This window comes from Aspergillus brunneoviolaceus (assembly GCF_003184695.1).
Source record: "Aspergillus brunneoviolaceus CBS 621.78 unplaced genomic scaffold BO95scaffold_48, whole genome shotgun sequence".
Classification (NCBI taxonomy): Eukaryota; Fungi; Ascomycota; class Eurotiomycetes; order Eurotiales; family Aspergillaceae; genus Aspergillus; species Aspergillus brunneoviolaceus.
The window spans coordinates 230,742-258,650 of NW_020290778.1; the positions used below are offsets into that span (position 1 = coordinate 230,742).

At 53.9% G+C, this 27,909-nt stretch overlaps 8 protein-coding genes across 8 annotated transcripts; 5 read left to right on the forward strand and 3 right to left on the reverse strand.

Annotated features, from left to right (window-relative positions):
* Positions 1 to 1,146: 1,146 nt before the first annotated feature.
* Positions 1,147 to 3,185, reverse strand: BO95DRAFT_367242 (pyruvate kinase CDC19; the record flags this gene model as incomplete). Its single annotated transcript, XM_025582782.1, has 8 exons — positions 1,147 to 1,392; positions 1,452 to 1,533; positions 1,585 to 2,418; positions 2,513 to 2,634; positions 2,686 to 2,766; positions 2,818 to 2,864; positions 2,922 to 2,966; positions 3,062 to 3,185. The coding sequence occupies 8 exons, from the start codon at positions 3,183 to 3,185 to the stop codon at positions 1,147 to 1,149; spliced, it is 1,581 nt and encodes a 526-aa protein (XP_025440568.1).
* Positions 3,186 to 5,813: 2,628 nt separating this feature from the next.
* On the forward strand, positions 5,814 to 6,622 carry BO95DRAFT_190949 (DUF1748 domain-containing protein). The gene is made up of 4 exons (XM_025580946.1): positions 5,814 to 5,905; positions 6,012 to 6,051; positions 6,164 to 6,206; positions 6,362 to 6,622. The coding sequence occupies exons 1-4, from the start codon at positions 5,903 to 5,905 to the stop codon at positions 6,495 to 6,497; spliced, it is 222 nt and encodes a 73-aa protein (XP_025440569.1). The 5' UTR covers positions 5,814 to 5,902; the 3' UTR covers positions 6,498 to 6,622.
* Positions 6,623 to 7,238: 616 nt separating this feature from the next.
* Positions 7,239 to 8,669, reverse strand: BO95DRAFT_367168 (F-box protein; the record flags this gene model as incomplete). Its single annotated transcript, XM_025582777.1, has 2 exons — positions 7,239 to 7,360; positions 7,415 to 8,669. The coding sequence occupies 2 exons, from the start codon at positions 8,667 to 8,669 to the stop codon at positions 7,239 to 7,241; spliced, it is 1,377 nt and encodes a 458-aa protein (XP_025440570.1).
* Positions 8,670 to 9,606: 937 nt separating this feature from the next.
* BO95DRAFT_444622 (uncharacterized protein) lies at positions 9,607 to 12,417 on the forward strand. Its single transcript, XM_025586922.1, has one exon. The coding sequence runs from the start codon at positions 9,849 to 9,851 to the stop codon at positions 12,213 to 12,215; it is 2,367 nt and encodes a 788-aa protein (XP_025440571.1). The 5' UTR covers positions 9,607 to 9,848; the 3' UTR covers positions 12,216 to 12,417.
* Positions 12,418 to 17,694: 5,277 nt separating this feature from the next.
* BO95DRAFT_393081 (putative MFS transporter) lies at positions 17,695 to 19,426 on the forward strand (the record flags this gene model as incomplete). Its single annotated transcript, XM_025583661.1, has 3 exons — positions 17,695 to 18,473; positions 18,554 to 18,787; positions 18,883 to 19,426. The coding sequence occupies 3 exons, from the start codon at positions 17,695 to 17,697 to the stop codon at positions 19,424 to 19,426; spliced, it is 1,557 nt and encodes a 518-aa protein (XP_025440572.1).
* A 183-nt stretch (positions 19,427 to 19,609) lies between these two features.
* Positions 19,610 to 21,764, reverse strand: BO95DRAFT_483576 (uncharacterized protein). Its single transcript, XM_025590300.1, has 3 exons — positions 21,569 to 21,764; positions 21,323 to 21,489; positions 19,610 to 21,266 (listed from the first exon to the last, which is right to left on the reverse strand). Exons 1-3 carry the CDS (start codon positions 21,604 to 21,606, stop codon positions 19,795 to 19,797), a joined length of 1,677 nt encoding a protein of 558 aa, XP_025440573.1. The 5' UTR covers positions 21,607 to 21,764; the 3' UTR covers positions 19,610 to 19,794.
* A 70-nt stretch (positions 21,765 to 21,834) lies between these two features.
* On the forward strand, positions 21,835 to 23,047 carry BO95DRAFT_191137 (mitochondrial 37S ribosomal protein uS8m). The gene is made up of 3 exons (XM_025580947.1): positions 21,835 to 21,879; positions 22,053 to 22,113; positions 22,184 to 23,047. The coding sequence occupies exon 3, from the start codon at positions 22,265 to 22,267 to the stop codon at positions 22,763 to 22,765; it is 501 nt and encodes a 166-aa protein (XP_025440574.1). The 5' UTR covers positions 21,835 to 21,879; positions 22,053 to 22,113; positions 22,184 to 22,264; the 3' UTR covers positions 22,766 to 23,047.
* Positions 23,048 to 26,060: 3,013 nt separating this feature from the next.
* BO95DRAFT_191218 (uncharacterized protein) lies at positions 26,061 to 27,838 on the forward strand. Its single transcript, XM_025580948.1, has 3 exons — positions 26,061 to 26,521; positions 26,599 to 26,667; positions 26,747 to 27,838. Exons 1-3 carry the CDS (start codon positions 26,394 to 26,396, stop codon positions 27,663 to 27,665), a joined length of 1,116 nt encoding a protein of 371 aa, XP_025440575.1. The 5' UTR covers positions 26,061 to 26,393; the 3' UTR covers positions 27,666 to 27,838.
* Positions 27,839 to 27,909: the final 71 nt, after the last annotated feature.

A 27,909-nucleotide genomic window follows, 5' to 3' on the forward strand; every position in this document is an offset into this window, starting at 1 on the left:
CTTTTACCGGCTGATCCCGGGAAAACTCGGGATGCATCGACGCGGGAATTTGATTTGCCCCTCCACCACCCACATGCAAGGGGAACTTTTTCTTTTTTTTTTTTTCTTTTCTGGTGCGCAGTTTGCTCGCATTGCAACTTTTTATTCTTTAAGATCTTTCTCCTCGTTGTTGTCTCGTTCACCTCGTTTTTGCTGCTGGAATTTCTGGGTATGGGTCGTGTGTTTGCATGTCCCCCGGGGCGCGTACACCACCACCCGTATACTCAGACTCATACTAACCAACATCCCGAATGTTTCCTTGGGAGCTGAGGATAGATGGAATTGGGAAAAGTGAGCCTCGGTCTTTCGGGGTAATCGGTTTTCCATAATTAAACAAACACCCCCCCTCCCCCAGCTCTCGCTCCTTCCTTCCCTCTTGTGCTCCCCGCAAGGTCATCTTTCTTTTCTTAACTTGCAACTGCTACCCTCCTGCGGTGTTTCCACTCTTCGCACTCTTCGCAACGCTTCGGGTTATTACCTGATTGAGAAGCTGGCGTGAGATGCAGCGAGCGTGTTTGCTCGCCCTTACTGAATACTAACCCAGAGTCAGGTTGGATACGACCAGCTTGGATACTAACACATACGCAGCTAGATCCACTACATGGAAAGAAGAATGCATCATACTGAAGCAGATCAATTATTGACATGTGCAAGAAGGAATTCATTAATTCTAGCTTTTTGGGGATCGCAGCATCTGGAGCAAAGCGAAAAATACCACCCGAATATGTACTGGCTAAGATTTCGATCTGGTCAAAAGAGATGGCAGGCAGATTACAACTGATACCTCCAGTTTGGTTCCCACTCCAGTGCGCGCGGGCGGGGAGTAAAAGAAGAATAGACGTCTAGCAAAAACCGACACGCACTCCAGGTGCGGCTCGGTCATACCTCGCCCCGACTCATGAAACGAACCCCGACCCAGTGGACACTCGCGGTCGGGTGTCCACTACTCGGGGTCTTCCGTCGTCCGTCATCGTCGCGTTTGAAAATGAGAAAGACCGTGTGCTACGATATATCCAGAGGCACAACACCCTTGGCGCGTTATTATCCAATCGTTGTCGTTCATCGCATCATCCACCGGTCGAGTGCCGGTATCCTGGGATCGAGAATTTACTCAGACAGGCCGAGGTTCTCCTCAGCAGGGACCACACGGACGGTGTTGGTGTGGCCCTGGCCACCGCGCCAGCCCTGGACACAGACGATGTTGTCGCCCTTGTTGATGATGCCGAGCTTGAGACCGTGGTTGATACCCCACTTGAGACGGCGGTCAACATCCTCCTGCCAGATCTTGACGTTGAAGTCGGGCTTCTTCTCGGGGAAGAGGAAGGGCCAGACACCACGGTACAGGTGGGAGTACTGCGATAAATCGAGTCAGCACAAATCACATGATTGTCACACCGAACACATGGACTTACCCGGGAGGCCTTGGCGTTGCGGGAGACCATGATGATGGGGCAGACAGGGCGGTACTTGGAGACATAACGAGCGGTTTGGCCGCTACATCGCATGTCAGCACATTATTCGATCCAACAGAGGCGCGACACTTACCTGGTGGTCAGGACCACGATGGCACCAGCGTTAAGTTCCAGACTGGCGCTGACGGCGGCCATGGCGATGGACTCGACAGTGTCGGTGGGGCGGGGAGCAAGGTTACGGAGCTCATCGAAGACGTTGAAGTGGGGGATGGCAACTTCGGCGAGCAAGCAGGTCTCGGACATCATCTTGACGGCCTCAGCGGGGTAGGAACCCTTGGCGGTCTCACCAGACAACATGACACAGTCGGCACCGTCGAGAACGGCGTTGGCAACATCAGACACCTCAGCACGAGTGGGGCGGGGGTTGTAGGTCATGGACTCGAGCATCTGGGTAGCGCAGATGACGGGCTTACCCTTGATGTTACACTTGGCGATCATCATCTTTTGGGCGATGAACACCTTGGGGGCAGGGATCTCGATACCAAGGTCACCACGGGCAACCATGACACCGTCGGTCTCCTCGAGAATCTCGTCGAAGTTGTTGACACCCTGCTGGTTCTCAATCTTGGCAATGATCTGGATCTCCTTGCCCTCCTCGCCGAGGACCTCACGGATCTGACGGATGTCGCTGCCGCGGCGGATGAAGGAAGCGAAGACCATGTCGACGTCGTTCTTGACACCGAACTTCAAGTCGGCAATATCCTTCTCGGACAGAGCGGGAAGGTCGACATCAGTGCCGGGCAAGTTGACACCCTTGCGGGAGGAGATGTTGCCGTTGTTCAAGCACTTGACGCGCAGGGTCTTGTCGTCGACGACCTCCAGAACCTCGAAAGACAGGATACCGTCATCGACGTAGATGAGCTTGCCGGGAGCAATCACCTTGGTGATGTTCTTGTAGTCAAGGTACCTACGGGGATGCAGATCAGTCTCCGTTGACTCGAGTGCGCCCACAAATGACGTGATGATGACTCGCGGAAATCACCCACGGCGGAATGACTTACATGTTCTTGTCATCACTGGCAGTGGCATATTGCTCATCAGTGGTGATGTTCAGCTCGTGGCCAGCCTTGATGGGGATATCGGCGTCGCCGACGGTGTTTCCGGTACGGATCTCAGGTCCTTTCTACGGTCGGGTCAGATGCGTTGATCGTGAAGCCTGGTTAGAAGCACTTACGGTATCGAGAGCAATAGCCAGAGGCCGGCCCTCCTGGGTGCGAGCAGCCTCGCGGGCGTTGTCGATAACGGATTGGTGGTACTGTCAAAATCAGCATCAGGACCGAGCGGTGGCTGCAGACCAAGTACTCACCTCGTAAGAACCGTGGGAGAAGTTCATGCGAACAACGTTAAGACCAGCTGGATCACAGGTTAATTCTCAGGAGCCCCCCGAGTCGAATACTATAACCAACGTACCTCTGCGGAGCATGTTGATCTTCTCGGCGGAGTTGGTCTTGGGACCTAGAAGCGGGGCAATGTCAGTAACCGACGAAATCATGGTTGCTGAAGCTCTACGGCAAGACAATCAATGCAATGCGCCTGGGAGATGAGCGTACCGATGGTTCCGATGATGGAGGTGCGGCGGAAGTTCTTGGAGGGGACCATCTCCGTGTTGAGCTTGGAGTGCCACTCCAGCTTCATACGGTTGCTCAGATGGTCGAGAGAGGAGCTGGCGGCCATTTTGAATAAGGTGTCTCTACTGAACCGGATAGAAAAAAAAAGTATCAGAAGAGGTGAGTGAAATTGGAGAGGGAGGAGAGGTTTGGAGAGAAAGGAAGAGAAGAAGAGGAAGAGAAGAAGCAGAAGGGGAAGAAGAGAGGGAGAGAGAGAGAGAGAGAGTGGGGTGGGGTGGGAGGAAAGATAGGAAAGAAAAGATGAACAGCGGCGGATCCGGTGAGTGAGCGACCGACTAGACTGGAGCAGAGCAGGTCAAGAGGGGTGTGGGTGAGGATGAGTGGTCCGTTCTTCGGTCTGGAAAAATGTTGGCAGCCGTTTTTACCAGCTCCCTTTTCAGCTTCTCGGTCGGTTCCCCACGGGTAGCTGGTCCTCCAGTCGCCCACGCCCCCCTTCGTTTCTACGTAACTGAGCTCATTGCTATTATTAATGGCTTTGGTTGTTATTGTTGTTGTTTTATGGCAACTCTAACTTATCTACGGCCCACGAGTAACATGTAATTCTCATCAAAAAAAAAGGATCATCCTTTGTACTTGACCATCCAGTCTGCCAGCTACAGTGTACATCCAGTACTAGGTACTAGTTATTTAAATTTGTACTAGAACCCCGCCGCCAACCGGAGCGGAATCCTCAGGCACACCTCCCTGGCGACTCTCCCAATTCGGTTCCATGTTGAGGAGGGATCCATGATCCATGATATTTGCCCTATCAACTCCGTAGTATCCTCCTAGTCTATCGCCAACAATTGTCACTTGGTGCTTTCCGTCCAGAACCAGCTTGCCCCGATGGATCATGGACCACATGACAAAACCACTGGAGGAGACTCCATCCCCACCATGCCCATCACCTCGATCAATCAGGTGCCGCAGAGGACGAATCTCCCATCTTTTTGCTGGGAACATGGAGCCGAAGTGGATGAGACCAACCCGTAGGGCTGAACAATATGCCTCAGCACAGTGCTCACTCAGTACAATCAGTCCAATTTTAAAACATGGTCGTGTCCGATGGCATGCAAACAGAATGAAGTTCGTGTGTGTGACTCCCGTTCCGGGAACTGATGATCGGAGACCTCCGTCACGCACACTCTCAGGCAACCAAGAGCAGCATCAATCTACATGGCCGTTTAGTGGTGTCTCGTCTCCCTTTACGCAAGCCAACCATGCACATCCGATCATCACTACTTCACTCTTTTATCATACTTATGTATATCCGTACTGTGTATCGCAGGTAGCTGTACTGTACTTCCGTCCTCAACATCATCTATACTCTTCCACCTCCGATTGGCCAGAAGGAACCTCGCCAACCAGGCATCTCCGATGTCTTGATAGCGAGAGCCCAGGCTTCGGTTGCCGACTCGGGACTCCCGGTGAACCCATTGTACCTGTGTTGCCTCAGAGACCAGGCCGTCACTGCCTCAGGCACTCTGCGGCATACTCTCCGCGGCGGCCCGCACTTGGCTTTCTCCGTTCAGAGACTTTAAGACTTTAAGCCCCGGTGCGCGGAGTTTCTTGCCTGGCCGGCACGCACGGCAGTTACTCCGGTCCACACCGGTTGGGTGTATTTACTTGCAGTTGAATCTGGACTCGGAGATAGGTGGTTGTTGATTCCGCTTGGTGCCTCGCGTTTGGGATGGGAGTGAGCTTTTGCGTCTTGGTTTATACTGCGTACATTTTTGAACTAACGCTGTAGTAGGCTTGGTGTCTGGTTCATGTATTCGTGGCTTGTCGCTTGCTATGGGGTGTCTTGTGGAGATAAGAGCGATGTACCCTCTTATGGGCTGTATTGCGTTCTATCATCGATTGTAGACGCATATATCTGGTTCAACGCAACCCTCTAGGTCCTCACTTGAGGATCGCTAATGTCGCCGACCATGTCTTTCTTTCAGCGCTTGTCTTCGGCGGGCAGTTACTACAGTAGTATACCCAGCTGTCTTCCTCTTCACAGTTGATGTAGTGCATAAGTGCAGCTTCTCCATTAGACCTACTCGAACTTTCCCAATCTCTCAGACAAGAGATGCCGTCCAAAATATGGTCTACAAGACTCCTGCAATGTACTGTAGAGCACAATACCCAGTTGCCTCAATCAAAAGCAGCCCAAAGATAATGGATAGCATCTTAATTTAAATGTCATATCCACACATCAAGATACCTCACTTCAAACCCCCACCGGCTTCTGCAGCCCCTCCCACCAACAAAAGCGAGCGACACAGCCACAACAACCCCTCCCTCAGCCATAGCCCATCAGCCACCCATCTCCCAGCCACCAGCAGTGCCTAGTAGGTGAAGTGTGAACCAGCCTCCGATTCCTCACCGCCTTTCCACCGGTGCCTAAACCACGAACAGTCTGGACAGATCACTCGCCCACGTCATGTGCCCTCGAAGCACGTGAGCCCGTCCACTGCAGTTCCCTTTCTCCACCATCTTTCCACTTCAACTCCTCATTTCTCCGCTCCGAGCAGGACCGTCCACTTTGAACTTACCCGATAGCATAGCCTACAGGCAGCGCCTGAGTTTTCAGCCCACGTTTCTTAGTACTGTGAGTGGAGTCGGGTATTGTTTGGCTGAGAGAGTGAGAGAGAGAGAAACAGACAGTGTAGCTAACGGCGCAGATATCCAGTGTCTTCCTTCCCCTCTCTCTCCCGGGTTGTCGATTGTCGATTGTCGATCTATCTAGCCGCAACTTCGATCGTACCATACCACGCGCGCACGCACGCATACTTCAAGATGGTGGGTTCATCTTCTTACTCGCCAGGAATCTGAAGCGGGGGGTAGCATATGCGAGCCCGGGGAATAAGTGTATACTGATTTATGACCGGTTGGTCGGGGCTACTAGTTGGGTCGTCTCAGTCATTACGCTTTTGATGCGGTACTCAGTACGTTTCTCTTTCTTATTCTCCTATCGTGCCCCAGCCATAAGCAGGAGGCAGAAGTTCGGATGCGAAGCGAACCACCAGTGATGCTAACCCGCCCTTCGCTTTCTACCAGTCTCCGCCTTTCTGGCCGGCATCAAGCGGTCGACTGGATTAACGTAATAAACCTCCTCCCGCTTCCCGCGCATGTGCAAACCTCAACCTCCGAGGATTGAGGCTGGGTTGTATTCGACACCTCGTACATCACGCTAACTCATCTTCCTCACGCCTGCCCCTGTCCCGGGTTGTGCGTGGGGGTCCTTCACAGCCCCAGTCTCGAAACCGACAAAATCACCGATAACAAGGACTTCAAGCAGTGGATCGACAAGTACCTCGGCGTGGGCGAGTGGGTGATGGACCAGTCCGTGGCGGTCCTCGGGTCGACCAGCTGGTTTGAGCGGAGACGGTAGAGGGTTGTTGATTATCGTCGGCGGCTGAGTCGGCTGCCCCCTCTTTCTCTTCTGTCTCAACGTGAATGAAGTGGCAGGGTCGATGAACTTGGAACGGAAATTCGATGTCGAAATCGGCTGCAGCGCCCGTTTACATGCCTGTTTCGGTTATGGTCGGCAGGATAGAGGAAAGAACTCCCCACCCCCTCCCTCTTCTTCCCCGTCAAGCCCGGGTGATCCTCCACGCGTCCGGGTCGGTTTCGTATATGCATGGTGATCGTACGGCGGGGATCCCGCTCGGTTGGTGTTGCAACAGCAAATCATGGCGTTAGGAATATCCTTCATTATCTGTGCACCTTGAGTCGTCTCTTCACTCGTGTACCTGACACTGGCGCTCTCCTTGATATTACCAATGTACATAAACTCATGTCGATAGCAAACAGATATCGTACCACGCCTGGTTTATCCGCGACAACCGATGCATATCTCGACTACAGTCATCCTTCGCAGATTGGCTGGGCTGAGAATGCAAGCGACATCACTGAGACTTGAGCCACCCATCCCAAGAGCCAATGGGTGCTCTGCCATGGAGGGAACGGTCACTCCGCCACGATGCTGAGCTCTGGCCCACGTCCGTTGTTGAAGCGCTAACGTGCTTCAATGTAAGACACCAAAGCAATGCAACTGGGTAGGTTTCAAGAATGGAGAAGAGTAGATAAATGACATGATGCGCCCATACGTAATGTTTGGAACAAGTCGGCCTCACGTCTGGAGTAGTGCATCAACATCGAGTCGGCGGTAGTAAGAGATGTGGCCCATTGTTTCCCAGTAGTGAGCCACACAGTCCGTTGAGAGCAGGATCAGTTGAGACGAGATAAAAGTATCTAGAAACTCGGGTCAGAGTAGACAAACACTTGATTCGGAACGATAGTTCTTACCATCACGGAAGCCAAGGCCCGCCACATGGCCTCGGCTGCGCACGATTCGTGCTCCTTGGAAAAGGCCCTCGTCAGCAATCCGCACCAGGCCGCCAGGGCCGATGTCATCCGCTGCAAAGGAGATCTCTCCTCGTGGTACGTTTGGGTCACCGGTCAGCTTGATAGCCTCGAGGCTTCCCTGTAGCGTCGCTTCGCCATCAGTCGGCTCGGCCGCCGCGAGCGATCCATCGCGGTCGCGTTGCAGCACAAGCAGAAATTCGCAGCCGTGGGCTGAATAATCGCCAACCCAAATGCCTTGGTATGGCCTGCGCGGTGTTGGCGTGTACACTGCAGGGTCGAGCGTGGCAAATGTCGAGAGGGTCTCATTCCGACCTGCGGCGAATATGGGAACCCCCAGACGAAAATGCGCCCACCTTCGGATCCGGAAACCATACTCTGACATCTCCTCTAGCTGTCGAGGATTGCGCTCCCACTCTGGTAGCTGTTGCTCGACATCCCGATAGACTCGATGATTGCTCGGGATGGTTGGTGGTGGCCACTGCTTACTCCCATCGAGGTCTGGAGGCAGATATTTTGAGCAGGGTGAAAAGGCATTGAAGACATGCTGCATCTCAAGAGCCATGGGCATGCGAATCTCTCCCTGCAGATAGCGTGACCGCCCCTCGCGCTGGGGCTTTAGCAAAAGGACAGGGTCGTCCAACCATAGACTGACCCTCGGATCAAAGCTTTGTATGATAACATCGGGGTTCCAGTCCCATATTTGAAATTGATGAGAGCGCCGCTCTGCGATGACCCGGTATGCCTCGATCACCCCGCGTCGATGATCATACCGCGCCAGAATCAGATTTCCTGTATGTTCTGTGTCGGAAAACCAGACTTTGTGCTTAGGAATAAACCAGCAGGGATGGTGGGCAATGTAGAGGCTACGGAAGGAGTCGAAAAGGCCAGGGTCATGAATAGGCTCGGGCAAGTAAGAGTTGATCAGATTCAACCACAGCAGCTCGTTATTGACGTGATCCGCGAGAGAGCGACAGGTAACGGCTACACGGGCAAGCTCTTGGGCTGACAGATAAGCCAGAATCTGCTGGACTAGTTCTGGGGGGAGCTTTAGGATGGGACCTTCCATGATGTCTTCAGTCTCGGAGGTAAGGTCGGCTATGGAGGACTGCAGCCCGTTTTTCTGCTCTGTTGAAGTCTGTCGTGGTTCGCCCAAAGCAGCCTGGCTCGAATACCAACTGGCTGACGTAGTGGCCATCGCAGTGGCTTGGGCGTGGAGAAGGACTGTGGAGCGTGTGTCGAGGGCGCAGTCAACTTCAAAAATGACAGCTCGCAGAGGGTGCCGGGAAGGAGAAGAGATATCTAGACAAAGGCGATCTGCATGTTTTAAGTTAGTGTTAGGGATTGTTGCTTCTTCGACTGGCGAGGGGAGAGTCAGATCGCATGACATCACCCGCAGCAGGCCCGCATCACCTCATCATCCACGCAGCAGAGACCGTGCAACGCTGTTACCAGGACATTTGGGACATTTGAGTCAGGGGAAGTAAGGGAGCTTGATCAATTGGTAGCCTGCAGTGTCTCGCATGGAAACGAACCCAAGTTTTGGGATGTTTGGGATGAAGTTGGGGAACGACGGTCATTTGCTCTGGCCAGAGAAAGTGAGTGATGTGCAGAGCCAAATTTCGTTCCCTGGGAGCGATAAGAAAGCAACTACCGCACTGCAACTTAGAGTGTGTAATCTGACAGGGGGAGGGAGGCCTTTGTCCTCAGGCTTAGGACTGATAAGTGCCCGAACTATGGTTGATCCACTGTAATCATCCATCAATGGAGCTGAGCTGATGACGCAGAAGTGATAACGTTAGTTAAGTCAGTACTCCGTAGCTTGCGGTCATTATGAACGAGCAAATGGCCGTGAACCTTTCACATGTCATACACACACACAACCCCATCGCCAGGCACAGAGACAGTCACCTGATGGGCGCAAGGCATCCCCGGGAGGCCCCAGGCTCCAGGCTCCAGGCTAAGCCCAGCTCGGGATGTTGTTTACGCTTTCCCAATTGAGACATGGCCCTGGGTCCATCACGCGTAAGGAAGGCACGCCCTCGCCCTCGGCACGATCGACCCCTTGCCGAATGTAGAAAAATCATATCAAAATATACTCTGCCAGGTGGCCCCTGTTGCCTCCAGGTTGCGGTTCCATACTTTGTCGCGCTCTGTTGCCTTCGTTGCTCGGTAATATATCGCCTATATCGCCTATATCGCCTTTCATGCACTCAACTGCACCACTGCATTTTCATTCGGGTTGCAACACGTTTCTATCATTATTCTGTCCGAGCGGAACCTACTGGTAACTCAGATACTATATCTATATCACTGATCTTCCTTTGTTGTACGACCTAAGCGTGTACTGTACTGTACCCCGCCGGGCCAATACGCAATGGTCGTTGAAACAAGACAGCAGTCCGGGCGCAAACGCCGGGTCGGTTCTGTCTCCGGTCCAGAGCCTCAACTCTCAGCGTCCACTCAACGAACAACTCGTCAGTCCAATAGCGCTCATGCCACCGCTACTCCTTCCAAGAGTCGGCGACAGCCTAGGAAGAAGGTCCGCTTCTCCGATCCAGGCCCTCAGCTACACGACGGCTCCGACTATGGGACTGGGCTCACGCCCGCCATGCTACGCACCTCCTTTGAAGAACGGGCGGATATAGATCCTTTGGCTAGCTCTCCAAGTCGCCGCTCGCGACGCCATTCCACGCCACTCCGCAAGACCCGCTTTCAGTCGCCTTCCCCGGCCTCCTCTTCGTCAGCCGGTGTGGAACAGGTGTTTCAATTTACGCCACTTCGACAGCTTCTGGACTCGCGGACGCAACGAAGAATCCGGCGAGTTGGGTTGAGTGATGAGATCAACCAGTTGGAGCGCGAGAAGAGGGACGCAGCACGTTATGAGCGAACCTTGCAGACATTGCTGCGGGAACGTGACTCTTTGAAGCAAGAGCTGGATTCGGTCAAGCGAATCGAGCGCCTGCCCACAGGCGCATCGCTGGAACCGGCTGGCGGACCCTCGTGCGATTCCCCTCGGTCACTAGCCGAGCGTCTGGAGTCTGAGAATCATCGAATGAGACAGGAGCTTTCTTTCTCCAGGGATGATCTCGTCGACAGCTCCAGTGTCACCAACACCGAGAACCACACAATCATCGTCAATGAAAGCGGATTTGACGGAGAAACGATGCTTATCTCGGACTCACCTGATCTCAGATCTCTATGGAAAACTCCACGCTTTGGCATAGATGGTTGTGAACTCTTGCGAAGCGGGAGCCCGAATGCGGATGCGGAAACTCAATTGTCCCTTCCTGACCATGACTCAGGGGCAGAAATCCATGCCCTCTTCGCAGACCTTGAAACTGCTAGGAGAGAGAAACGCGCCCTCTTCGAAGCATGCCGCTTTCGCATTGCGTCCTTTGGTGGAACTACGCTTGAGCCTCATCTTCATCGAACTTCCCCACCGCCAGACTTCGTAGATCAACTGATACCAAGTCTGGCTGAGACCCTTGCTCGAGCTTCGGATGCCACGCAGTCATTGAATTTTATCAATGAGGAGTTGTCAGAACTGGGATTTCCCGGAATGCACGCCGAAGAGATCATTGCAGACATGCGCGATCAGTTCCGCTCCGCACGCTTGCGTCTCGAACGAGCGATTCCTGGAGAGACCCCGAATATAGGCTTGAATGACGGCTGCGCGACTCTTAGTGCTTTGGTCAAACGGATTGAGATCCTGATCAAAAGCTTAGGAGATGAGCGCGCAAGGGCTTTGGGCTCTAGTGACAGGGAAAGAGCCCTTCGTGTTCAATTCGATAACCTTCTGGCTCGGTACGAAGAAGCGAGCAAGAAGATCAGCGGTCTTGAAGAGTCTATTGCCGGCTCTGCTAGCGACATGCTCCATACACGAATGAGGATGCAGGAGCTAGAAAAAGAAGGAGAGGAGCAGGCCGTAGGTATTGACAGACTCAATGCCGCGCTTAACAGGTATCGCGAGGAGATCAGGAGCCTAGAAACACTTGTCACAGAGCTAGAATCAGATAAAGTCACGAACAGCGACATTTACAGTCAGCAGGTGTCGAAGCTTCAAATACAAGTCACAGAACAAGAAAATGCGCGTCGCGTCGCTGAGGGCACAGTTGCAGACCGTGAAGCCCGCATCCGCGAATTGGAAGACACTGTTGAACAAAACCGTGCTCGATCGTGCCAACTGAGCGTCAGAGTGGAGGAACTGGAGTTGGAGCGTCAGAAGGCAATCGAAAGTCTCGAACAGGAAGCGGCTGAGCAACTTGAACAATGTGAGAAGGAAATCGGTACCCTCAACGTTGTCGTTGCAGAGCTCAACACATCACTCGCGGGTGCCAAGTCAGAGATCGATAGTCTACGGCGGAGCAACGTGGGCTTGGAGCACCAGCTGCGGCTTGAGACCGAAGCTAGGGACAATCTTCTGGAGACATGGGCTGCGGAGCAAGCACGCTCATTTGCTCGAATGAAAGAAACCGTCAGCAACGAACGCCGCAAGGCCAAGGTCCGAGCCGCCAATTGGGAGCTTCGGTCTGATGAACTGCAGTCGGAAAGTACCACACTGGGCAGCGAGCCTATCACACCGGTCAGCATGACCAGATTTATCGATGTGGAGGCTGGACGGGGCGAGCACCGTAAGCGTCTGGACAGTGGCATTGGGATTCTCACCGATGAGCCCGAGGAGGATGCGGCTGCGGGCGCGGATATGCAGGTGTTGCTGCCCTCGGACCCGGCTGACCTATGAGCATTTTCCATTTACTACACTGTTTACAGCTAGACTATGTACCGTCTGACTTGCATGCGTGTACCAGCTCGGTTTGGGACGATACGATCTGTGTTTTGGTCTTGTTTGGTGTCATGCTAACGGGGTCTGGTTTTTGTTTCGGAATATATCCTTGGCTCTCACATTGGCCACGTGTAAAACAGTTGAGTCAGACGCTGTGAGCCGTAGACTCTTATGTCGTAGAAGCTGGGAAGAAAATAGTGTTGCATTAAGGATAGTCCTGCACTACAAAACTAGGTGCTATAGATAGATCGAGCATCAGTATAGACGATAGTATAGTACATAGTAAGAAGCTGTTCATGCCTTAGGATAAGGTTGATCCCGCGTGGGGGCGGACGGTGCTCCTGCCCTGACTGTTGGGTGGTTTGGTTGTCCCGGCAAACAACGGTTGTTTGCTGCTGGGAAGGTCACTCCTGTCCATATTGACCCTCAAGTCAACATTGGAATAGAAACGATGAAGGCTATGGCACGTGGCATGCAAGGACCTTGCACTGGGCGAACGAACAAGAGATTTGGTGGACAAGGCAGCCAGCAAGCAGCGCGGAAAAAAAAGGAGGTGTGGAGATTCTTCGTATAGTTACAGGTAAAGTCCAGTCACCGACCGACCGGGGTCAAACAACCCAACTACGTACGTAGTACTACGGAGTAGTTTAGAAGAAGCACTAAGCCAGCAGAGTCCTTCCACGAATGATTCTAGAAGAGCGCTAAAGCACAGTCCGGTGTCAATGGTATTACGATCGTCCCTCCTCATCGGTTGGTCCTGATTCCTGCGAGCCCCTCTTCCATGCAGGGACACGATGGCAGACGGGGAGGGAGGAGTGAGCTGCAATGCATCAGCCATGCGGGACGGGGCAGACGGACTGACAGACAGACAGACAGACAGACACATTGTCAATCAGTGGCAACTGCCAACGATGTCGATACAGAGAGTTATGGAGCGTTTGGGCGCACATGCCTCCTGACCACCCTGCGGCAGACTCCCTGTCCTCCCGAAGGCCATGCTGGCTCGGGAGTTGTCTGCAAGTGCTGTGCTGGGACCCATCCTATGCATGGTGTGTATGTGCCTCCCGGGCAGTGGTGAATGCCCATAACCCGCTGATTCGCTCGTGGGGAGCTGCAAGCTGGCCTTTAGTCCAGGGGCGTGGGGTGACTTTTCGGCGCGACTGCAGGAGATTGCAGGGAGCTCGGCCACTAGTTCTGAGTAGTATTACTGAGTCTCCGTACAAGTGCGAAGTACGTAGAGAATAGCACGCCTCTGGATTGAGGGAGTTTATCCGGGGATTGGAGGGGAAGGGAAAAAAACAGGAGTATGTGACAATGGCCGGGGTGTAGGGTCAGCCTTGTTTGGGACAGGAAGAAAGGGAGAAATTGGTTCAAGTTCCAAGCACACTGGTTGACGTTTGTTTCATAGGGGCCCTCCCCCCAGAGAGGGGTCGAGGCAAGCGGGCTTGCTTCGATCTGCGTCAGCAATGAAGTTCTGGTAGGGAAGGGGAAAAAGACTGTTGGCAAGGGCGCACCGCCATCATTGTTTTTGACTGATGGCTGATTCAAGGGCGAGGAAGAAGTTTGAGAATAAACAGGCGCCTGCATATGAATGTGTTTGTTGACCACTGCACCGTTTGGAATTTACTCTCTGAGGAGGTCAATAGTACGTGGGACTATTATGCAGGAGTATCCACTAGAAGGAAGAAATGGAAGAAGGAACAGAGAGATGGAAGTGATAATTGGAATAATAATAATTGTTCTGTTCTGTTCTGTTCTGTTTTGTTTTGTTTCTTGTTTCAATCAAAGTGAAGCCGCGGATCCGACCCCTGAAAACCAACCCTGTGCCTGAGGCCGGCGTCCGGTCATCTCCACTTTTCGACCCGTTCTCGCCTTCTGGCTTCCTTCTCTTCCTCTTCTTCTGCTGCTTCGGCTGCTGTTACGGCCTTTCTCCTCTTTCTCTTCTCCCTTCTCTCTCTCTCTCCACGCCTCCTCCTCCTCCTGCTTCTTTACATTCTTCTTTCACTCCTCAACTCAAACCATGGTTATTGGAAATAGCCGCCCCTGATCACTGGCCCAAACCACTCAATGCTTTCCTCTTCTGCATCTACTCACTGTGTTGTTGTTGCTCACCACCATGGTTCTATCTCCTCCAACCACCTCTGACCTGTCTCACTAGCTTTGACCCCCCCACCAACCCGAACCAAACCACGTCTCCCTCCCGTTTGTTTTTTGTTGTTGGCCTCTGTTTATATCACGTCACACGCTCTCGCTCTTCTCCCTCCCCTTCTGGAGCGCGTCTGAACTCCCTACTTGGTGGCATCGCTGCTACCCCTCCGCCATCGATCGCCACTAAATATTATTTACGCCCTTGCCTACCTCCCTTTTCTCCCCTCAGTCAACTCCGCTCCTCTGTCGATCCCCAGGCATCCGGTCCGGGACGATCCGCACCCCAGCTCTCTCCTGACACTCTGCGCCCGCGCTCCTTTATTACCGACCAGAATTCATCATGAATGACACCGGTGGTCATCCAGGCGTGCGGAGCCTGCTCGCTAAGTTCGAAACCAACCAAACCAGCGCTCCCTCACCACCCTCGCGAGGTCGATCCCCTGCCGGCTCTGACAACTCGGGCTCTGCTCGGCCTCTGTCCAAAATCCGTGCGAGTTTCGTCGCTGTTGACGGTGCCACTCAGCCCAACCCTCTCGCAGGCTTGCGCAGTGTCAGTGTGCGCAGCGACAGTCCCGCCGGCCCAACTAGAGTGCGGAGCTTTCACTCGGATGACATGGAAGGTGGTTTGAAGAGCCCTTTGTCACCCACGGGCAATGGCTTCCCATGGAGGACCTCTGCTCCATCCACGACGGAGCCAGAGGAGGCACCGAAGTCAACCATGGAGAAAGTCGCTACGCCTCTAGTAGAGGACGCCAAGCCGCTGGAAGATAAGGAGAACACCCCTGCCGAGAACACCACCGCGTCCACAGCAGCGGCATCGAACCCCCCTTCCCCAAAGAAAACTGCAACCCCGCGCCCAGCTGCGATCCAGGTGGCGAAAAGGTCGTCTCCTGTGAAGCCTGCTACGAAGTCGCCCACTCACCCCCGTACGCCAACGTCCCCAGCCAAGACTGTTGATCACACAACCAAGACTACCCGGGCGTCTAGGCCATCTACCACCGCAAAACCCACTCCGCATGAGCCCGTGAAAGTTGCGACACAGAAGCCGAGCCGGACCTCCCTGAACCCCACGGCTAAGCCCGCTACCAGAACTGTGCGTCCTTCTGCGTCGGCTCGGGACTTGACTAAACCGACAGCGTCGAGCGTTTCTCGCACTACTCGAACGGTGTCTACCTCCACTCGCCCTTCGGCAACCACATCGACCACATCTACAACGGCCAAGAAGGGACCTACTGCAGCACCCTCTGCTCCTCTGTCGCGCAAGCCATCTACATTGAAGAATGCAAGCGCCACAACCCAGCGCCGCGCCATCACCCCAACGGCTGCGAGCCTTCGCAAACAAGCCCCTCGTGCTTCTCCTCCTGAGAGGCCGCACTCGCGGACAAGCAACACCAGCTCCAAGCCTGTGGATGAGGGTTTCTTGGCAAGAATGATGCGCCCGACGGCCAGTTCTGCCAGCAAGTCGCACGACAAGGTTGATATCAAGAGTCCGCCCCGCACCACCCGGACTGCTCAAGCTCCGCGCCGTGTTCCGTCGAAGCTCGAAAGTCGCCCACCCCGTCTGACTAAGCCCGATCATGGCAAGCAGCGTGGAGCCTCTGCAGAGCCTCAGAAGCCTCAGCCTAAGCCAGAGCAGGATGCTGCTCCAAAGGAGACTTTGGCTTCGCATGTGGCTCTCCAGGAGAAGCTTGCAGAGCCTGAGCCCAGCGTTCCCGAAGAGACTCCTGTTGAGGCACCTGCCGCTGAGGAGGAGCTCAAGGAGCCTAAGGAACCAGTGGTTGAAGAGGTGGTTGCTCTTGTGACTGAAGCACTTGCTGAGACTATTGCCATCCCCAATGGTGACGAGGCTAGCGAGGAGCCAGCTGTTGTCGAGGAGCACGCTACTGAGCCTCTTTCTTCCGTTCCAGAGGATCACGCTGTCTCTTCCGCTGAGCCAGCCACAGAGGAGGCCTCTGAGCCGGAAGATCTGGCTGATGAGGTTGTGCCTATCGAGACTCCTGCGGAGATTGCTACCGAGACTGCTGAGAAGATCCCCTTGGAGGCTTCGAACGAGGTCAACCTTCCCATGGACAAGCTTGCCCTCAACTGAGGCAGGACTATGATCCCGATCGTCGGAACCATGAACGGTAGCTGCCTCGGGGTCGAATAAAACAATCTACTCTTCTTTTCTTTTGACATACCTTTCTTATACCCTTGGTAATTGCGATGTGACTAGGCACATGCGCCTGTTTCCACCTGTGTCTTCTCAATAGTTCATCATATGTGTTTTTGATTTTCCTCTTCCCCATTCCTCATTCCTACTTCTCTTCTTTCGGTTCCAGCGAGCCTCTTGTTTCTCTCCAAGGAGCAAGACCGACGATGGTTGCATGTCGGAGCATTGTCCGGTGGAGTTGTTTCGGGATTCGTCGATCTTGATAGTTAGCGCTGTGTACGGAGTACTGCGTCTTGCATATGTACTGGGGTTTTCCGATAGGTTTTTGATCTTGCTTGTGCTGCGTATTCGGTTTGGTATTGAATTGTAGGAGGCCTTAGGCTACTATGTTGACTTATTGGACTGAGTTGCAAGCAACTGTATTTTTAAACTTTTGGACAATTGTTAATTGTTCCACCAAGGATGACTTTACTCACTGTCCACATGGAAGAATTGTCGAATGTACTATAGTCTTTGGGAGTACGTAGTTGTGGAAAATGGAACGTTCCATTTGGGGTTCCTGCAAGATAAGATCGAGATAGGGCTTAGCGCCGAAATGCCCCGGAGCCCAAAACAAAAAACATTGGACCTGTTCCTGCCTGCTCTCTCCTATCCTCAACTCCTCTCCTCAAGAACTCGAGCATTTCAAATCCTCTTCTGCCTAACATCCACCCAACCAGCACAGGTCGAGTTATTGTATCCACTTATTCGCCGGTGTCCTACCTGGATCGGTTAGCACAATGGCGGGAGGACGTCTGATCCGAGAGCAAGGAATCATGGTTCTGGCTGGGGAAGATGGGCCCGGTGGGTCAATCGCAAGAAATTTGTTCACGCCATCACCTAAGAGTCTGAGGGCATTTCGCATGGATTCAGAGTGTCTGCTTCGTGAACAGCGCTCATTCTCTTCAGGTGCTATCCACCCTCGATTCGCTCGGTCGTTTTATGATCCGTGAGCCTGAGAGAGTGGATCAAGCGGTTTTCGACTCCACCAGTCCACCTCGCTTCCCCAGAGTCAAAAATCTACTTACTCCACCTTTTGTGTGCAAAAGAACCTGGTAGCAACCAGCAGTCTGCGCTCTGACTGCGACACACACCAAGATGGCAACCACCACCACCATCACCAAGACTCCTCCGGTACAGTCGCTGCTGGTGGAAGGGAGCGATGTCCCGTCCTCTGAGACCGATAGTACACGCTCACCCACTGCACGGAAGTTCCGCTTCCAACAGTCGGTGGTGATCGCCCAGCTGTCGGCCGTCACGCTTACCGCCAGTGTCATCAATGGGCTGGTCGTGGTCGGTCTGCCGACGATCACGAAGGACCTGCAACTGCCGTCCTCGCTCTCCTTCTGGCCCTCGTCCGTGAGCAGCCTGGCCACCGCGTCTACTCTGTTGCTGGCAGGGTCCATCGCCGATGCCATCGGCCCGCGATGGGTTGAGCTCGTCGGCTCGTTTGCCAGCGGCCTGCTGATGATCGGGCAAGGGCTGTCTCGCAACGGGGACGAGCTGGTCGTGCTGCGCGCCCTGCAGGGCGTCGGGCTGGCGTTCCATCTCGCCTCGTCGATCTCCATCATCACGCAGCTCCTGCCTCCCGGCCAGGGCCGCAACCTCGCCTTCTCCTGTCTGGGTCTCAGCCAGCCCCTTGGCTTTTCTTTAGGGTTGGTCGTTGGAGGTGTACTCGTGGACACCATTGGCTGGCGTGCGGGCTGGTATCTGGCCGGTGGAATCACCCTATTTTTCGCAGTCGTCGGCCTGTGGGCTGTCCCGCAGAGCGAGACTCATCGACACGCGGACTTGATGCACAATGTCAAAACGCAGATCGACTGGGTTGGCGCTGGGCTCGCCTCGGCCTTTATGGCGTTGGTGTGCTATCTGTTGGCGTGAGTAACTTGCCGGGGTCCCCGTCTGGAATCTACTTTTATTCCAACCCAACACCCAACTAATTATACGACTTCTGAAGCATCCTGAGCGCCGATCCATCGCGCATCCGCTCCGCCGAAGCAATCGTCATTCTCTGCGTGGCGGCCGTCGCCCTTCCCGCGTTCGTCTACTGGATGCACCACCAGGTCAAGCGGAACAAACCGGCTCTCATCCCCAACTCCCTGTGGCGCAACAAGTCATTCAGCAGTATCAGCGTGACAATCGCCGTATCCAACGCAGTGATCAACTCCATGGAACTCTTCGCCAGTCTATAGTACGTCTTTGCTCCCCGCCTACCCAGCAATACTCAAAGTCCACCCCTCCGTGCACCCACCCCAAACAACAACAACTAACCCGAAAAAAAAACAGCTTCCAAGAGATCCAATCTCTCTCCGCCCTCCAAGCCTCCATCCGCATCCTCCCCAGCCTGGTAATCGGCATCCTCATGAATTTTGTGATTGGGGTCTTCGTCCACCGCGTCCCCGCCTTCTGGATCGTGACGGTGACCTCGATCCTCTGCGCCGGCTCCCCGCTCCTCATGGCCCTGATCCAGCCTTCCTGGCCCTACTGGGCCAACGCCTTCATCGCCCAGCTCCTGCAGCCCGTCAGCTTCGACGCGCTGTACACCGTCGGCCTGATCATCATCACAGACAGTTTTCCCGATACGACGCAGGCGCTGGCCGGCGCGGTGTTCAACACCTCGGCGCAGTTCGGTAGTGCGCTGGGCATGGCCGTGCTGCAGGTGATCTCGACGGTGGTGGCCGCCGAGAATGCTTCCCGCGAAGAAAAGCAGGCGTTGATGGCGGGCTATCGGGCCAGCTTTTGGACCATGTTTGGGTTTATGGTTGTTTGTACGGTTGTCGGGTTTGTCGGGTTGAGGAAGACGGGGAGGGTGGGGTTGAAGAGGGATTAGGGGTGTTTTTTCTTGCAATGGGATTAGGGACGGTGGGGGAGGGGGTTGGGTGCGGATTGGGCGGTTTAGGGGGTTTATCTTGTGTGTAGGGGTTTGGGTTGTTGGGTGTTTGTATATACTCATGCTAAGATGGATTGTGGTTGGGTTGTGTGGGGTGTATTGTATATGTGGGTCCGTTTTTATGCATTGTTTCTCGATTGTCAACTACATACGAGGAAAGGTGGTTCCAGAGCATAATATCAACCGTAGAATAGCCGAGACTACCGTACAACGCAATCCGATCATGACAGGAGCAAATATACACCGACCACCCAACTAGAACTACACCCTTGGATAGGCTCGTGCACCGGCTACAACAGCAGCAGCAGCTACAGCCTCTTCTCCAACTTCTTCAGAAACCGGTTCACGCTGCTCTCCACCCGGTACGCGCTCTTCACAAACGTCTGTGGCCGATCCCCGGGGTTCTTCATCGCCTCTTTCGCGTACTTCTGGTGGTGTGAGGTCGCCTCCGCCTCCGTGGGTCGGTACATCTGTCGGTGGATGTCGTACTCGGCCGGTGCGTTGCCACCCGCCACGGTGCCCGGTTGCTCGTACGAGTAGTTCGAGTAGCCGGCTATCGCTACAGCGGGGTGGATGGGAGGCGGTGGGGTGGTCTGGGGGTGTTGGTGTTGGTGTTGGTGTTGGTACTGATATTGGTTTGTGTACGGGGGCTGGGCTTGGGGTTGGGTTTGTGAAGGGGGTGAGAGGGGCTCGGTAGGAGGAGGTGCAAAGCTCATGGTGGCTGCAGCGGCAGCTGGGTTTGCATTCTGGGCAGCTGGGTTTGCAATCTGGGCTGTTGCGTCGGTGGCGGGTGGTGGTGCGAACGTCATGGTGGTTGCTTGCGGCGGTCCGGGCGGTCCAGGGAGGGAGCCCGTGCTGCTGAGCGAGCTGCGGGGCTGGTGCTGATATCCCGGGCTATCGCCGGAGAGGAAGGCTGTGGTGTACGACGGGACTCCAGGGGGGCTGGAGATGGATGCGGATCGTGTCACCGAGGGAGAAAAGCTCAGCCCCGTGCTTGGGGGTGGAGATGCGTAGGTTCCTGGCATGGTAGTGTGGGGGCCTGGTGGCGCAGGCGAAGAGATCAGAGACGATAGTCCCGGTGACGCTGGAGCTGCAGAAGAGGGGAACGGGAATCCTTGATCCGGTGCAGCGGCGGCAGCCGCGAGACCCGTGCCATTCGCGTAGTCTTCTGGAGGCGGAGTCTTTTCACGGTGCTTGATGGGCTCCGGAGCGGCGGGCGCGGCGGGGTTGTAAGGAAGGGGCGCGGACTGAGGGGCCGGGTCTTGATGTTGCTGTTCAGTCGAAGCAAAGTGAGATCCAGTGGGAGCAAGGGTGGACGACAGCGGAGGTGGAGGAGGGAGAGTGCTTGACGGGGTGATGGCTTGGTAGTTTGATGCAGGGTTGGCGACCACTTCTGCCTGAGAGTTGCGCGTCTGTCCGTTCTGATATGCGGGATCAGTGATGGCCACTGTCTCCAGCTGTTGGACCACCGAGCTGACGGTACTCTGAGGTGGAGGGGGATATGGGTGTCGGTCGGTTTCAATCTGCGCTGCGGGTAAGTCCCGCTCAATGATATCAAGAAACTGGTTCGCATCCTCCACGGTCCAGAAGTAGATGTCCAGCGTGTGCAGGCGCATCGAGTTCTGCGTATCATCTTCGACAAGCTCCCATTCAGCTGCAGTGCCTGGCGGGGGAGGGAAAGCAGGCGCATTCTGCGCCGCAGTTTGCGACTGTCCATCTACCGTTACTGTGCAAAGGGTCGGAAATTGGGTTGAGTGTCGCACATGGATCTTGTCTAGAGCTACGAACCGGTCAGTAAATCTAAGCACAGTGTGAAAGGAGGCAATCTTAGCTAACCTCCATTGAAAGCGTCTTGGGCCGGGGTACCCGGGTTATTCGCAACTTCAATTCTGATCCTGCGCTGGGCGGCGCTCTGGTAGAGATATAGATAGGAACCTTTGTCAAATCGGTGACGACGAGTCCTTGGACTTGGTTGCGCGAAATAGTAATGGATGTCGGCGAAGCTACAGGCGCGTCAGCTCATTCATACGATGGCTGGTGGCGAGATCGGCGGGGTAAGAAACATCGCAAGCTTGAACTTACACTGTCAGCACTCGCTCCTCACCCGGCAGTGGTGGCATTGTTAGTGGGTGTTGATGTTGCTAAGTTCAAGAGAAAGTGATACACCATAAGGTCGGTCAACTGTAGATGAAAGTAAGGGGAAAGAAGGCTCATCGACCAAGTGCAAGGCAGTGAGCGACATTTTAAACATCGGTTACCCCATCAGAGGGGAAGATCTGACTGGCTTGTGACAAGGTGAGGAGATGCAGCGTGCAGAAGCCCGGCGGCTACAGAAGTACTACTTCCGATCTTTAATTGGTTGCCGCTTCGGCAACTTCCAAGTTGTGTATAAGGTAGGTGTGCCTTAGGTTTCTGCCTGGGGTTCCAGGCATCACACCAGGCACCCACCCGGAAGCCGTGATTTTGTTTCTCCGAAAATTTCATCTGAGCTTCCCGCCGCATCCTCGGAGGTACTCTGGTTACCGCGAACGCGCTTGACGACCATACCTTTGGCTGACTGCAGCAGAGCCTAATCATTTTACAATCGCTTCAGTCTTGACGCCGATCCTCGATCTCGTTTCTTGCAGGTACGTTTCGTCCCGGTATTCACCTTGTGGTAGTGCTTAGTGCTGTGTCGCTCACGCTTCTCCCCGCCAGCGGTCTATCCTGCTTTCCCGCACCGTGTATCCTGTCTTGCATTGAGAATCGACCACCGATATTCGGTCTCACGATACAAAAATGTCTCTCTCCAACCTCTCCCACGTGATCTCCCACCTAAACAATGTCACCAAGGCCCGCCTCGGTCTCACCTCGATCCCCAACACCAAGCTACACCTGAAGCTCTGCCTTGCGCTGCAAAATGACGGATTCATCTCTACCGTTGTTCGTGGCGGCCCGACTCCCCCCGCTCCGCATGAGCTCCTTGGCCACCCCAGCTCACAGGACATCGAACCTGTGACCCAAGCCAACGTCGCCACCAGACGCCTCTGGCTCGGATTGAAGTACTGGCGCAGCGAGCCGGTTCTGGGCAAGATGAAGATGATCAGCACGCCTAAACGGAGAGTGACCGCCAAGCTCCCGGATCTCCGGCGCGTGGTCCAAGGCCACAACACTCCCTACCTCGAGGGCCTGCGGTCGCCGGGTGAGAGCTTATACATCTCGACGGATAAGGGCATCATGGAGGCGAGAGAGTGCGTTGAAAAGAAGAGTGGCGGTCTGGTCCTGTGCCGGATCAAGTAAGCTGGGAGGGTGAAGGAGAGCTTCCATGTCTGAGAGTCGCTTGGGCTTTGCATTTTTAATCGGAGTTTGGCCAGTCGCAATGTCTCCTCGCATGCCGTGTATGTTCATATTTTCTCATTATTTGCGACTGCTGGTTGGATACCTTGTATAGTAACATAACTCATTTCCTTTGATGCATTATCTATATTGCTCGGTCGAGCTTCTCTTTATGGGTCGCATCGTGACCACTGCAGGCGATCGAAGTCTGGACTGAGGTGCCTGCTGGTCAGCAGGCACTGTAAGGTGCTCAGTACGCGAGTCGGTCATCCTTCTGATTCCGGGCGTGTATTAGAAGTCATGCGACTGGCGAGCTTCGACCATCGCATGCCATGCACAATTCGGCAGCCATGAGCTGTGAAGGCGCTCGCTGAGTTGTTCTAGGTTGTCTCTGGACTATGTATTTAGCGACTTCATTGATCGATAGCATCTAGCATTCCTGCCTCCATGTGCTTGCTAAAGTCACTGCTTTGTCTTCAACCACTTGCGATTCGCCGAATGCAGCCCCAAAGACACGATAACCGACTATGGACCAGTCTGCTGAGATCTCTTCTACCACCATAGTTTGGGATTTTGTTGTTTCTCTGCTTCATTCTGGACAATGGTTCTTTTCTTTTCCTGCTGCTGGGCTAATCTCGAACCCCGCGAGGGGTCGTCTGATTGCAGCTTGCTTTGAAACTAAAGGAACTCTTTCTACGATCGCTTCCAGTCTTATGACTGAGTACATGACAGCGTCTGAACAGTTGTTCATCGGATCGACCCGTCGGGACCGGCTATGTTGTTCTGCATTCTTCATTCCGGCTGTAGCATGCTGTTAATGCCGCAACGTCCTCATCAGCCAGTCTGCCTGTTATACCTGGCTCGACGGAGGCTCCTTGTCTTGCGAAGCAGCCTAGGAATTTAGTGTCGCTCGATCTCCGCCCATATAGCAGCCAAGCCTATGGGAGTTTGTGGTCGGGAGGTGATGCTGGTGAGATTTCATGGAATGATAGCGTTAGGCCGCCACCAGACGCTCGTAGATGTGGTGCTAGTTGAAGTTTTGCCGTGATCGCCGACAGGTCAAGACGATAATTGTATTACGGAGCTCGTGTTGGGTCCCGTATTCGACCTGCGGTGGTTGCTTCCTCGGAACAAATGCGTGTCGACATGCTGCTGACTGACTCGAGCAATGGGAAACAGGTCGTTCCTTGCGGAACGATTTATCGAAGGCTGGCCATATGTAGGACAGTGAAACCGGAAGTTGTAAGAGAAATGACATAAGACAGAGGCTCCAGTTGGGTTTGGCATTAAGCATGGCAGAGGAGAAGTTCGTTGCCCGGGAATCGCACACCCACGAATCAGTTTCGCTTCCTTGTCGGGAAGTTACCTTAGCGACCTCTCGTTGGGTCGCAATAACGTACACCATTTTCATTTTTGAAAACCCCGTACTCCGGCATTGTCTCACCATTGGCGTCTGGATCAATCGATCGGATCATCGGTCAACTTGGATAACAAGAGCTTATTCGTTCCCTTCTCGCGTTTTCCTTGATTCCCGATCACCATCATCATGTTCGGATTGAGGATCTCCTGCTAATGCCAACCTCACCAATACCGGGGTCAATAGGCAATGATGGTTCCGGACACTACCCGTCTTGTCAGGGATCCCAGGATTTCCTCAGTCTAAGATGCCTCCATTCAGTCTCTCAGGATTGGAAAAGCATGGTTTTATAGCCAATAACTCAATGAAGCTATTGCTGCGTGTCGGTGGCCTAGATGAGAACTGCGGCCGCAAAATGATTGCCCGCGCCAATAGAGGGTTGGCCAACACATCCGCTCTGGGCTTGGGCGACCAGGCGTGCAGCAAGGTGTCTGCCCAACATCCTCGAGGGATCAATGGCAATCAGGTTGAGAACTGCAAGCTCCCCTCCCCACACTCAAACCTCGACTGTTGGGCCGCCACCCGTGTGGTATGGAGCAGCAGTTGATATCTGCTTCCGACCCACCCCTAATTGTATCTCTAGTGTGTTCATTATCATTGCCCTTTGTGCTGTAGAGTAGTCTGCGTGCGCCGTGGTCGTTTTCGAATGCTACAAGGAAAGGCTTTCAAAGCAATCTCCCAGCGAGGGCTCGTGGTGGTATTGGTGGAATCAATGCTGGTGGTAAATATGGTCATCTATCATGGCATTCAGGTCAGTGCCTGGATAGGTTGCATAGTTATCGGTGGATTGGCATTGGAAGATCTATGAAGAGATAGATGGTCAGTGGAGACGGAGACCGTAATGGGAAATTGAGATATCAGGCTGTGGTGGAAATTGGGATTGTACCAGGTTAGCTGGCTAGTTTGCTTGCTTTAATTGCTTGCTTTGATTCAGTGACAATGACTGCTAGGTAGGTACGGAATACCTAGTAGGTACTGTAGTCTGATATTGCTTCAGGGCGAGGCAGGCAGGCAGGCAGGCTGTCGGAGGACTGAGGCATCCACTGTGGGCACTTCATTGCCCTTTCCGAAAAGGGATGGTGGCTGCAGTGTGCAATCATCCTCAAACTGTCAACCATGGAGTACACACCGTGCTTCTCCCCACCATCCTATCTCCCCCCCCTCCACCCCCCTTTTTTCTTCTTTTGATGCTCTGTATCCAGCCATCCATCCCACTCTAGTCCTCTTCGACGCAAGTGGAGACACTGGAAACGCTGGCGACAGGCAAGACGAAAGAGGGACCAAATGGGATCATCCACTCTGTGCCCAGGAACTCTAAACAGAAGCAGTCTCCCGCGCCAAACTGCCATTGAATACCTAGAACCTGCATTGGGTCAATTGCCTGGATATGTCGTCCTCCCTCCATCGAGTGGATGCATCTTCCCTGCGCAATCCGGCCGATTCTTTGCTGCCCAAAGCCCTACGCATCACCGAATCCTTCAACTCCTCTTCTCTTACGTTTGGTTTTGACAACCGCGGTTGGGGATGAGATCAGCGCATGAGAGTTGGCGAGAGCCTGCTGATGGGTAGTTTGGCTGCCTCTTTGCAGCCGGGTTCATCCATGGCCCTGTACCCCAATATGCCTGTGCAGCTCCCCACTCTTTCTGCTTTTATTGTCGTGAATGCCGCTTTGCTTATTACCATGGCCTAATTATCGTCAACCTAGCCGTGCCGGGCGTCTCTGGCTCAATCGATCCTACTAGCTTGCCCTGTCAATCGAATGGGGCACTGTGGGGTCGAACCTCGATTGGATATGGGTCCGAGATAGATCCTTTGTCGCCGTATATACAACTGACCTATATGACTACCAGTGGGCACGCGGTTGCTCTCTGACAAGGACGGGTTGCCTTCCAGGCTGATCGAGTCTCCCAGTTGCCACTGCTGTGGAGCTGTTCATGTCCTCTCCTTCGTACCTCACGCGGTCCAGAGATAAAAAGCTTATCTGGCGCCTGCAACAAATTGTTCTTGTACCTGCCATTCATTCCAGTCAGGTTATTCTTATAAACGTCTTCTCTATTTGTTGTTAGATTCAGTCTCCGATGGTCTGGACTGACTCGCCACCGTCCTTCACAATTCCACAACGGCTTAGCTTCCCAGTACAGTTCGTCACGCCAGTCACTATAGCTTTTCAACTTCATGCCATCTGTTATTTCATCTCCATTGATCACCATGTCATCGGGCCTTAGTTACTTCTCGCGGGTAACAGGAAGCAGTGGCTCTTGTACGCAGTCCATTGGCAGCAATGATTCTTGGTCCCATCACAGGTTAGCACGAACCGAGATCTTCTGTATCTCGTCTTTGTCAAGACATGTAAGTCATGTGGAGAGCTCACCTTTTGCAGTGGTATTGCGCCCCAGCAGCCGCCGATGTATGGGACCCCGAGCGAAAATCCTATCATTTACCACCCAAGGTACCAATTTATCTTGTATTACCATTCAGCATCCTCTCCAGAAGCATTGTTTACCGAGGGAAAACTCACTCATAAGCAGCTCTACAAGGATGTCACCACCCCGCATTGAACGCGGACCCATGAACGTCCCGAGTGCTGCCGCGGGGGGCCCCAAACCTATTTCACCGGATTTTAACTTCTCTATGCCTTACAGCGGGCTGCCAGTGACTTCCCAGATCAATGCCAATATAGCTGCACCATCAGGAACTTCACTACCACGCCCCGTCCCTCATTATCCGGAGTGGGACCATCCTGCTCGCTTGCCGGCGGAGTCTTTGAGACGGGAATATGACTTTGCCAGGTCTTTCGAGACGCCGGAATACATGGTTGAGAGGAACAGCCGACGGTCTGGTGAAAAGTTCAAGGGCACAACCCGATACCATTCACAGAGAAGACCATCGAACCGGGATGAGTTTGACGGCCCCCATCAATTACTTGAACCTCCCTCTCCGCGTGTGATCGCGGCACAAGGAAGGGACTTGCCTCATCTACCTACTAATCTTGATGTTTCAGAACAAGATCGTATCCTGTCCTCGGTGAACGACCGACTATCGCAGTGCGCGTTTGACTTTGTTGCAAAGTACCAGTTTCCAATCCCACTGGAGCCTGACAAGAGACAGGTGAGAGTTCCCTCAGACCGTGAATGGACTGAGTGGGTATACCTCCTCAAAAGACTGGCCACCAAGCGGCGGATCCCCGCCAGGGTCCTGTATAACGGCCAGATCAAGCAGTTAGTCACCATACTGGAGAACTCCTTGGAGATGCGCCATGCTGCCAAGCATCAATCCAGGCCCATCAAGGACGATCGCAACGTCCTTCAGCTTATCTCCGCCGGCACGCAGGTGGCCAAGATCTTGAAGGATGCCGCTGCAATGGAGTACCTTGACAATCTTTATGTTGACACGGAGAAGCGCATTCAGGACCGGCGCAGTCGCCGAGTGACATTTGCCGGCCCTTGACCTCGGATATTGGATCCTCAGTGATGATATTAATAAGTTTTCCCTTTTGGCAGTGGCCGCGACTCCACCATGTTATAGACCCAACCGGCTGGAAAAAACCATTCTGCCATTTCCGTCAGGCGTTTCCCTTGTCCATTGGAGGGTAGCCCAAGGAAGTTACTCCCAGGAGCCACGTGCGTTCGTCTCTCATGGACCTGATGGACCCTTTCCCAGTGACTTTGCCGAAGTGGTGAACCTGAACTCG

Excerpts from the sequence above, each read along its gene's own strand:
- BO95DRAFT_190949 (XM_025580946.1), top strand. Across the intron at positions 6,052-6,163 it reads CGCTTTTGATGCGGTACTCA|TCTCCGCCTTTCTGGCCGGC; the intron begins GTACGTTTCTCT and ends GCTTTCTACCAG. Across the intron at positions 6,207-6,361 it reads AAGCGGTCGACTGGATTAAC|TCTCGAAACCGACAAAATCA; the intron begins GTAATAAACCTC and ends TCACAGCCCCAG.
- BO95DRAFT_444622 (XM_025586922.1), top strand. The coding sequence starts at position 9,849 with ATGGTCGTTGAAACAAGACAGCAGTCCGGGCGCAAACGCCGGGTCGGT.
- BO95DRAFT_483576 (XM_025590300.1), bottom strand. The coding sequence starts at position 21,606 with ATGCCACCACTGCCGGGTGAGGAGCGAGTGCTGACAGT. Across the intron at positions 21,490-21,568 it reads GAGGAGCGAGTGCTGACAGT|CTTCGCCGACATCCATTACT; the intron begins GTAAGTTCAAGC and ends ACGCGCCTGTAG. Across the intron at positions 21,267-21,322 it reads CCAAGACGCTTTCAATGGAG|CTCTAGACAAGATCCATGTG; the intron begins GTTAGCTAAGAT and ends ACCGGTTCGTAG.
- BO95DRAFT_191137 (XM_025580947.1), top strand. The coding sequence starts at position 22,265 with ATGTCTCTCTCCAACCTCTCCCACGTGATCTCCCACCTAAACAATGTC.
- BO95DRAFT_191218 (XM_025580948.1), top strand. The coding sequence starts at position 26,394 with ATGCCATCTGTTATTTCATCTCCATTGATCACCATGTCATCGGGCCTT. Across the intron at positions 26,522-26,598 it reads GATTCTTGGTCCCATCACAG|TGGTATTGCGCCCCAGCAGC; the intron begins GTTAGCACGAAC and ends CACCTTTTGCAG. Across the intron at positions 26,668-26,746 it reads CCTATCATTTACCACCCAAG|CTCTACAAGGATGTCACCAC; the intron begins GTACCAATTTAT and ends ACTCATAAGCAG.